Below are 10969 nucleotides of genomic sequence, written 5' to 3'. Positions count from 1 at the left end.
TTGTAGGGGTGCAAAGGCGGTTACGGTTAGCGGTTAGTGGCAATAACCGCTAACCGTAACCGCCCTAGCGGTTAGTAAATTTCACTAACCGCAACCGCTAACCGCCTAGCGGTTAACGGTTAGCGGTTAGTGGCCGGTTAGCGGTTAGTGAAATAGATAACCGCCCGCTAACCGCTTTTTTAAAATTGGGCTTTTTTTTTTTGGGCTTTTTGGGCTTATTTTTTTGGGCTTTTTTTTACCCTCATTTTTTTTTTCTTGTATTTTTAATATCTTCTTGGGCCCAATTGCTATAAATATTTGAATTGTCATTGGATCATATGATTAAGTGTTGATCTTATAAACTTACAAACAAACAAAAATACTTCAATTGTAGTTATAAGTAACACATTGTTTAATCCAATGTCAATTACTTAATTTGATATTATATGAATCACATTGTCATTGTCATTGTACATGAATAATTGATTAAGTATTGGAATTGTAATTGGATCATATAGTTAAATATTTATCTTATACATTTATATTATTCAATATGCATATAATATAACTATAAGCAATTATATATATATATAAAATTCAAAATTGTTCAAAATTGTTAATTTTCTTTTTTTTTTTCTTTCAAAAAATGGTTAAATTTCTTTTTCTAAAAAATGTTCAAAAAATACATTAATACTTCAATTGTGATTATAAGTAACACATTGTTGAATCTAATGTCAATTACTTAATTTGATATTATATAATCATATAGTCTCATTAAATTATATCATATGATTCATATGATTAATTATTTAAATTCTTATCATATTTACTTATAATCTTTTTTATTTGAATTGAACTTAATATCTAATGGTAAATGGTAATGTTCAAACTTCTAAATCCTAAATTCCTAAAGTATCTAATAATGCTTTAATTAAATTGTAGACTTGTAGTTATAAGTAACATATTGTTTAATTCAATTGAATCAATTGTGATTATCATTGTACATGAATCATATGATTAACTTGTAGACTTATGACTTATGAGTTATGTCATATTATATATATATTATTTATTATTATATAATCATATGATTTAATGATCAAGTCATCATGTGATATAATCATATCAATTATAGTGATAATATATAAATTACTAAAATTATAATGATAATACATTAATACTTAAATTATGTTTATAAGTAACACATTGGTCATTGTTTAATCCAATGTCAATTACTTAATTTGATATTATACGAATCATATCATCATTGTACATTAATAATATGATTCACTTTAAGTCTTGAATAAAGTATTTGAATTGTCATTGAATCATATGATTAACTATTGATATTATACATTTATATTATTCATATACATATGTAGACTTATATAGACTTATAGGTTTATAACATACATTGGAAATAAGTCTCTAGATATTTAATTGTTGTATTAGTATGAATTAGTATACTTATGAGTTATGTCATATTATATATGTATAATTTGTTATTATATAATCAAATGATTTAATAATCAATCTCATGTGATATAATCATATAAATTATAGTGATAATATATTAATACTCAAATTGTGATTTAATTATTTTTTTTAAAAAAAATTGTGATTTAATGATCAAGTGATTATATGATATAATCATATAAATTATAGTGATAATATATTAATACTCAAATTGTGATTTAATTATTTTTTAAAAAAATTGTGATTTAATGATCAAGTGATTATGTTATATGTATAATTATAAAAATATATTATATAAAAAGGCGGTTAGCGGTTAGCGGTTACGGTTAGTAGACCCAATAACCGCTAACCGCTAACCGCTAGGCGGTTATGGCGGTTAGGCGGTTAGCGGTTAATGCGGTTAAACGGTTAGGCGGTTAGGCGGTTGGCGGTTATAGCGGTTAGCGGTTAGCGGGCGGTTAAAAACCGCCCGCCTTTGCACCCCTACTCATTTGTGACTCTAAAATTTTTAAGAAGAAATTTTAACCATAAATTGGATATTCTTGGATCCTATTCCCTCAATAAAACAAAAAATGTTAGAGATGCATTGAATGCTTGTGGTGATCTACAAGAGACACATGTCAAGATTGTGGCAGTCTTGTTTACATCGAAACAGGAATAATATTGTCCACCCAATATTAAAAGTTTAATGTAAGTATAAAGCTTGTTATAATTAAGCATTTAATTGCCAAACTTATTCCATGGCTATGTTGCATGATAAGGACTTGCAAGCAAAAGATTAATAGGAGAAAAAGGCATAACAATTTTGCCATTTATTAACCCTTTACTTTATATTTACATATTATAATTAAGCTTATCCACGTCTAGTGATCCATTTTACCCAAATTGAACAAAATACTTAAACACAAACGAGTATATGTGATCACGGCTTCTAAAATGTATTTTTTTTGGTATTGATTTGAAAAGATGTTTTGGTGTAATATAAAGGTAATAAATATTTTTTTGTGGGGTTCACACTTGAAAAAAATATTTTTATGGGATCCACTTAAAAAAAATTGTTTGGTTTTATTTTCAAATAAACAAATTATAAACATTCTTATTTTAAGAGAAATACAAATGGCCAAATCAGTTGAGACCAGACTTTCTATTTATTAAAAAAAGGAGGAGGAAGATTTGGTTACAACTTCTTGAGTTTTCGCTTGATTTCAATTTATTCACTCGATTTTTAAATCATACTTTTAAAGTAGTTTTGCCACATCACATACCACACGTTCAAAAAAAAAAAAAAAACCTTTTAGTATGAAAAAAGTACCAAAAAAAAAAAAAAATTGGAGAGAAGTGGAGGAGCAACCCCTCCACCCCAACAATGGGGGCGGCTTGTGCGGTCATCCCCAAACGAAGGGGGTGGCTCACATGACTGTTCCCAATGGAGGGGGTTCTTGCGGTCACATGAACTATGGAAAGTGGCTCAAACAACTGTATGGGGTGACCACGCAAACTGTCCCCCTCTATTTGAGGGTGGCCACGCAAGTCACCCCATTGCAAGGGATGCCCCGGTACTTTTTCTTTCACATTTTAATAATTTTTAGTAAAAAAAGAAAAAGAAAAAAGAAGGTGTTTTTAATCATTGAAACATGGAAAACTGCTTACATAGTTACATGGCATTATTCCTAACAAAGGTAACTTTAGGACCATCCTTCCCCTTTATTGAAGGAGGTTGTGAGACCACCTCTCTAATCTTTTCTTTTTATTTTCTAAAGTAATAAGTTAACCCCAATACAAGAAAAATTAAGCACATATTTATCAAAATATTCATATATAAAGGTATGAAAATTTTTCTAAAAGAGTTTCGTATTTTGAATTGTTAGTTAATTAATAGTTTTGAGAAAAGTGTGTTTTTTCAGTTTTCAAAACCATTATCAAGTGAGACCAACATTTCTCAAGATTAACATAATTGTCTCAAACAATGGCTAAGATACAAAGATGGGTTTAGGAATTGCAGTTCAGGTTCATGAGTTGCGTTCATTTAGCCTTGAGTTATGGGTCAACATGAACATAACCCATTTAATTAATTGTGTCAAATCTTTTAATCCTAACATGATTTGTTTAACTAAACGGGTGACACAACATAACTTACATAATTCAAATTTAATAAATAGATCATGTTGGGTTGACACGAACACGACCTGTTTGTTTAATTTTTTTTTGACATGCCCGCACAAGAAGAGGAAAAGGGGGATGATGATTCGATTTAATGATATCTACTTTATGAGGCGTGGTTTCCAGCCGATTGAACTACCTCTTGGGGACAACCTCTTTAATATAAATGGGTTAAATTGAAAACAAATACTTGATCTGACTTGATTAGCGCAATTTCATATGTTATAAGCGTAAATATAATTAACCCACAATAAAGTTAATTGTGGGTTAAGCAAATTGACATGAATCTGATCCATTTATTAATCATGTGTAACTAGATCGATCTGCTTTGACCCGAACCATATTACATTAAACTCTAACTCTCTAATTTTATGTCATATTTGAATCGAACTCACGGGTCATATCAAACATTACCACTGCACGTTCTCAAACCTAGATGAGTTACAAAAAAGCAACGGTAGAAGAAGATAAAAATGGATTAAGGGGAAGGTGTCAGTCAAACATTGGCTAAATTTGGGTATCTATATTACAAATTATTGCATTTTGCAATGGTCTAGCATGATTGAAGTGGTCAAATAAAATGTTCATCGCTACTTATTTCTTTCCTTCCCACTTTTCTTCAATTGGATCATGTCCAAAAAAATTTGATGGACGGCCGGCCATTTAAGCCCCCCTCCTCTAATCACATTTCTCAACCTCACCATCGAAGCAATAATGCCAATCCCCCCTTTTCACCAACACCTACCTGTCCCTCACGGGCAGCCCCATAACCTGCCCATTCTCCCATTCTCCCTCAAATCCACACCAATCTGTTTCTTCGGTCAAGAGAGAGAAAAACCATTCACATACATAAAATCTAACCATAATTGAAACACACACAAATGGCACAATTGCCAAAACATCAAAGCGCTACCGTTTCCTTTGCTCTTCTCGTTTAAACCAAATCGTGCCATTTGTAACTCTTCAAAAACATCCTTAACAGTTAACAATCCCCCCTCCCCCCCAGTCGGTTTTTACAGAAACCAATGAAGAACGTTTCAAGAAGCAAGTTCTTGCTCTGTTTCCGACCAGTCGTCGATAATATGGAAGCCGTTCTCGAGCCTGAAGGTGTCGGTGGCGGTGGCGGTGATCGGCCGGCGGGTATTCAAGGTCTGCCGTGCATCAGTGTGGTGGGAAACAAGGAAGAAACGAAGAAAATGTTGACTCCAAAGAGAAACCTCTCTCGGGTGATTAAAGCCGTGATGTTTGAAACCTTATTGGTTAGTCTTCTCTGAAACCCCATCTCCCAATACAGAGAAATAGTAAATGTTTTGGTAGTTTTTTGAAGGCCTTTTGATGAACATCAATATCATCTTTTTGTTTACAGAGTAAGAGACTTCGTGACAGAAAGCAGAGTCTTTCGGTGAAACCAGAAAGGTCTCATGATTTGTTTGATGAAAAATCAGTGAATCGGGCATCGGTGGACACTAATATTGATCAAGAAATCACAACCTCTTCTGGGTTATCACATTCGTCTTCGTTCCGTTCATCATCGGTGAATTCCACCGGGTCTTTGCCTGACACAACAAAACAAGATTGTAGCATTAATCCCCAAGTTCAAGCCGTTGTGGAGAAACCAAAGAAGGTGGAAATGGGTTGCTCTGGTTTCAACTCCGGCATACACTTGCTTGTGATTAGCCTTATTATAACAATCTTGTGGGGAAGGCTTTGTGCTATTCTTTTCGCTTCAATTTGTGCATATTTTGTGCCTCGACGGCATGCCGGTTGTGGCAGACAAGAAAGTGTGATCAAGTTGGAAAAGACAGAGTCCAGAGAGCACAAAAAGAAGGTCATAATGGAAGGCTTCCTCGAAAGAAATCACCACAGAAAGCATTAAATCATAGACGTGAAATTTTTCCGTTTCGTGCTTGATTGAACTTTCTCTGGGGCTCTCTGGTTAGCAAATTTAAGGCTTTCTGAGGCCACAAGAGACAAACACATCTGTCTAGTGATGTGCCTTTTCACAAGTTAGGGGAGAAGAACAGAACATTCTGTTCTTCATTTACTTCCCTGCTTGTGTCTCTTCTGTTTTTTTCTTCTCTCTTATTGTACGTGTTAACAGATGAAAGATATAGAGACAATTGTACAGAGATTTTGGTTACTAAAGTGTAATTCCTCACTAAAATTATAGTTTTGATTAATTTAGACTTTAATCCATGAGTGATTGACTTTGATTATTATTATTATTATTTTTTCTTCTGATTTTGTTTTTAGATGATCTTGAAAGTTTGTGGCAGAGTGGGATATATTATTGTGATTTGGATTTGGACTGAAAATTGCTCTGTAATACGCCATTGATTGAATTTGCTGACTATAAAATCTATGGTTTTTTTTGACATGTCCGCATAAGAGGGGGGAGGAGGATTCGAACTAGTGACCTTCACTTCATAAAGCGTGGTCCCAGCCGATTGAACTACCTCTTGGGGACTATAAAATCTATGGTGGAATGAAGGAGATGTTAATTATCCAAAACCCAAAATTGCAGCCTCTTGTGGCTTTAATGGATGAATAGAAGTGGTTTCAACCGAGTAAGCAATTAGGCATGCCATTTTGCTTCATACCATGCATAAATCCTGCCTTTTTGGCAAGATTTTAATAAAATACTTTATAATTTTCTTATAGACTGATTTAATAGTTCATAATTAGTTAAATAATTAAGAGTGTATAATTGACAAGTCAGTCAGTAATTATTTAAATTGACAAGTTATATTTTTTACTTAATTATTTCTCCAATTATAGACCGTCATAAAACTTTATAATAAAAATTATAATGTTCCTGACAAACATGCAAAAACAACATTAAAATACTTGTCACATAGCCAAGCCTAAAGTAGATAAGGACATTATCTCAAAGTTCTAGAAAACAGCATGCATTAGAAAAGTTGTGCCCTTTTCTTCTTTGTCTTTGCTTCCCCTTTAAAATTGATTCCACCAATTCTTTTCATAGTTTATGCATAAAATCTTTAGTGTATTGTATTTGAGGGCTATTGCACTCTCTTAACTTGTTCATTTCTCATTCTTCAAGTAGTTATTGAATAATAAAAAAAAATCAAAGACGGGTGGAGACTGCCACGTCACACTGTGACATAGTTATCAAATAAACTGTGTAAAATAAAACAATTTGACTTTGGAAACTTTAGGGTTTGTGCTTTCTCAGTTTATCACATAGATTGAGATCTTCTCATTTGGACCATAGTGAGCTGTGGTCAATTGGCCTCATCAATATCCTTGAAATGGGATAACTTGTACGTTAGGAAAGTTGCCCAGCCGGCCAGCCCTGTGAAAAGTTGTCCACTCAGAAAGAGCAGACCAAAAATTATAGGCCAATCAAAGAGAGAGGGGAAAAAGGAGAAAGGAAGAAAATTAATTAATATATATATATATATATATATATATATATATATATATAAAAAGGCTAGAAACCAAAAGGATGGCAAATTGTGATATTTAATTCCGTAGTAAAGATGGTTGGATTTAGAACCATGGTTACGTAGTGTAACAATCATTGTTAATTAAATAAATGGGTGCCTGCCACGTGGGATTTTGGGGGGTAGTTGAACTAAACGGTCACCTTGTGAAGCTCTTTAATGCCATGTAAATATCAAGGTTCTTTATGAGATAAGACAACGTCTTTACGAAGGATTCCCCTTTAGAGAAGATAATTTATTGTGTGTTTATTAATGGAATTAAAGTTATTCTTAATTAATGATATAGGTTTAATGGGCCTCATTTGGTAACAACCTGTTTTCAAGGCCAAAAATACAATTTTTTTTTTTTTTCTTTTTCAAAATTTGTAACAAACAATTCAAAAAATAAAATATTTTTTCTAAAGCATTTCAACCATTTTTTTAAAGGTGTTAGATCAGACAAAAAAGAATCAGTTGCGGAGGACCGCAAAGTAGGAGGAGGGCGGTTATTCCACACTTTCGATGCATAAGTTAGATATCGGCAGAAAAATATGATAATAAAGTAAACAAAGAAATATGACCAAAGGGGCATAGCAATAGTAGAGAGATAAAGTCATGGTCTTAGAACCCTAAACCTCCGGGTTTTTATAATTGCGGTTAAGGTTTAGGATTACTTCCTCCCTGCGCCAAAAGGAGGGAGGCTAAAAATGAAAGGGTCCTACCCTGACGATAGTGTGCACTCCTAATTTTTTTAGGATCCTTGATTCTCCTTCTTTGGAAAGGATATTAAGTACATTTGGGGAGAGCTCTGCGATCAGTTGCCTTGGGTTGGCCTTCCTAGTAGTCCGCTTTTTTAAGTGACTTCTCATATTTTATCACTTGAAAAAAAAATAAAAAAAATAATTTAAAACACATTAAATCAAAAGATATAAAATAAAATAAATATAATAAATAGATGAGAAGAGAATCATAACTCAATTTTAATTTGTGCGTTTTTTTGATTAGTAAAATCATCAATTCTAACCAATCCTTAACCCTTTGACTTTGAGGCTCTGTGTGAATAAAAGGATTTGGCTTTAAGTTCTGTGCTGTAATTTTTTAAAGTATCTGAATTTTATTTTAATTTATTTTATGAAAAAGAGAAAAATTAATATAAATCGTTTATTAAATTTTATTTTAATAAATATGAAAAAAATATTAACCTTTAGGATTTCTCTTTAATAAATTACAACATTGAGGCAAATTCTGAATAAATGGCTGAGATCCACAACTACCATCCACGTGGCGTACACACAGACCAGACCCAGCAGCTGCGGTACACCGTACCACATTCGAACCAAATATCTAATTTTCCAAATATTTTGATGAATTTGCAAGAAAAACCGTTATTTAGCCGGTAAATGTAAACGGCCCTTAAACCCCAAAGAAACAGAAAAAAAGGGCCCATTATTTGCTTTTCATATTCTCTCTGCGCGCGCTCTCTCTTCTCTCAGGTACTTTCTCTGCATTTTTTTTGGCTAATCTTTTCGTTTATTATCTAATTCAATGCTATGTGTGGTTGATAGTAACCTCTTATGTCTACTATTCTTGTTTCTTCGCTGAACATTTTCTCTTTCTTTTTCTCTTCTTTTCTTTTGATTTCCATTTTTAGTTTTTTCGACACATGTTACTGAAAACCCATGTTTATTTGTGTATGTTAGGGCTTCTTTGAATGAAAGTGAAATTCTGGGTCGATCTCTTTTTGCTTTGATATTATTTTCTTTAATTTTGGATTCTTGGGTATCACATGGGCACAAATTTGTAAAATTTTTGTGTGTGTGCTTATATGTTTGTGTGTATGTTATTGTGGTATAGTACTCTAGGGTTTGAGCCAAATTAGGTCAGAAGAAATGTTTTGTGGTGAAAAAATTTCTGGGTTTTGTTTATAGAGGCATATGGACTAGTGTAGATACAAGAGTGCATTGCATAACATGTATGATCGCTTTATGAGATGTTTGTTGCTGAAATTCTACTTCATATGAGTAGGAAAAAGATTCTTTATGGTGGTGGATTAATAATTGTTCGAACCTGTGATGATTCAGCTGGGCCTGGATTCTTTGTGTAGCATTACCATTTTTATACTGATAAAGTTCATAAGGAACCTGTGATGATTCTTTTTGAAGTGGAACAAACTTATCATGAAGCCTAAAGAAGTTTCCCCCATAGCCTCCCCATCCTTTCTTTCTGTTGTAGTAGTTCTCATGCTTAAATGAATTATATGATTTTGATCTCCCCCAGTCAGTTGCTAAGGCACCCGGTTGACTTGACCATGAGACATATTTATGAAATCCCCCATTCAACCTCTGCTGAGTAGCCAATTGAGAAGAATCAACTATTACTCCACCATGCATTTTCCTACGCATAATCTTTTTCGTTAACTGAGTCAAAGTCGTCATAAAGATTCTTTATGTCATAGTCTGTTTGCTTTACCCTGAACCAATTTGGGGATTCTTGTTAGAGTTGATGTTCTTTTTTGGTGTGAACTTTCCATTTGTGTTTCCAGTACAAGTTTTCTTGCAGGTTTCTTGCTCTGGTACTAGTCATCAATGCTTAATGAAAATTTTATACGTAAATGATTGCCCCGGAAATGGCGCTTTCAGGGGAATTGGTTCAACATATTGAGCAGAAAAATTTGATGGGAGACAGTGGTTCTGGTTCTTCATTTTCTCTAAATCGTTCTGTTCTTGGTGAAATAAATTTGTCAGAGGTTTTGGAGCAGCCAAGACATATGGCTTTATCTTATGTGAAGCATACAGAGAAGTGGAGATCTGATGGAGCATTGCAGTTGGCTTGTGGTGGTGACCCTTCTAGTTCTTTAAAGGAGAACTCTGCCAGCATGAACAGTGAGGTGGATATATTTGCTGATTCTCCAAGGACAGAGATGCTTGTTGGAAACATTTCCAAGAAGAAGAAGAAGAAAAAAGGCAAGTCAACAAAAAGTTTGAACGATAAGACTGTTGATGGCACAGGACTAAGAAAATGTGGTTTAGACAGCGCAATGGCATCTTGTCAGCCATCGGGGGAAACCCCAACTAACTACGTGAAAGGCTTGAAGAATGATCTCCCATCTGCAGGTGTCAACCCTCAATGTGCGCCATGTATGTCTGTAGTTTGTAAAGATCCGAGTGCTCCCAATGGCAAGAATCTTCCTGAATATCCCAATGTCAGAATTCCTGATCTTACTGGAAATTATTTACCTGCTGCTACGTGGAATCAAAGTAACTCTGGGTCCAACATCTGCTGTGTGGGTTCAGAATTCAGCAAGCACGAGCCTGAAGAAGTAAGCAAGAATTGTTTTCTGGAGAACCAGTCTCCCAGAGTTCTATCTCAATGCAAGTCTTGTAAGGCCAAAGATTGCACTGGTTGCAACCGTGGAGTTACCAAAACCTTTGGCCGGTCTCAGACTGCCTGGAATCTTCGTGGTATCACCCCAATTAATGATTTGGCTTCTCAAAGTGATGTAGTACACAAAACTAACTGTCATATCTCTACTTGGATTGGAAGGGAAAATAGCCACTTAGGCTGGAAGAAGAATAAGATGAATGCCAAGGGAGCACAAACCTACGTGAAAAAGAGATCAAATTTTTATTATATGGAGAGGGATATTGGCCTGCTAGAGAAGAATCTTTGGGTCAAGCGTAATTCACTTTCAAGTAGAGGATTGTTACCCAGTCACTTAAATTTCCCTCCAGGCTACAGCAATACTGCACATGGAACGAAAAAGATGGTAAACAATGGTGGAGTAATAGTTGATTCTTCTCAATTGGCTACTCAGCAGAGGTTGAATGGGGGATTTCATAAATATGTCTCATGTTCAAGTCAACCGGGTGCCTTAGGAACTGACTGGGAGAGATCAAAATCATATAATT

General features: G+C 34.1%; 2 protein-coding genes across 2 annotated transcripts in view; both read left to right on the top strand.

Annotated features, from left to right (window-relative positions):
• The first annotated feature begins 4513 nt into the window (after nucleotides 1-4513).
• On the top strand, nucleotides 4514-5768 carry LOC132182822 (uncharacterized protein At5g23160-like). Its single transcript, XM_059596172.1, has 2 exons — nucleotides 4514-4874; nucleotides 4982-5768. The coding sequence occupies exons 1-2, from the start codon at nucleotides 4641-4643 to the stop codon at nucleotides 5489-5491; spliced, it is 744 nt and encodes a 247-aa protein (XP_059452155.1). The 5' UTR covers nucleotides 4514-4640; the 3' UTR covers nucleotides 5492-5768.
• A 2741-nt stretch (nucleotides 5769-8509) lies between these two features.
• LOC132180275 (uncharacterized) overlaps nucleotides 8510-10969 on the top strand; it is a gene marked incomplete in the record, with an annotated part of 5169 nt that continues 2709 nt past the window's right edge. Inside the window, 2 exon segments of the mRNA XM_059593034.1 lie at nucleotides 8510-8554; nucleotides 9701-10969. Coding sequence (XP_059449017.1) covers nucleotides 9736-10969 — 1234 coding nt within the window.

This window comes from Corylus avellana, chromosome ca5, assembly GCF_901000735.1.
Source record: "Corylus avellana chromosome ca5, CavTom2PMs-1.0".
Classification (NCBI taxonomy): domain Eukaryota; kingdom Viridiplantae; phylum Streptophyta; class Magnoliopsida; order Fagales; family Betulaceae; genus Corylus; species Corylus avellana.
The sequence above is the reverse complement of the archived record's forward strand: the minus strand, read 5'-3'. Positions and strand labels throughout refer to the sequence as shown.

Coding starts and splice junctions, on each gene's coding strand:
- LOC132182822 (XM_059596172.1), top strand. CDS start 4,641: ATGAAGAACGTTTCAAGAAGCAAGTTCTTGCTCTGTTTCCGACCAGTC. Junction 4,875..4,981: donor TGATGTTTGAAACCTTATTG/GTTAGTCTTCTC, acceptor TTTTGTTTACAG/AGTAAGAGACTTCGTGACAG.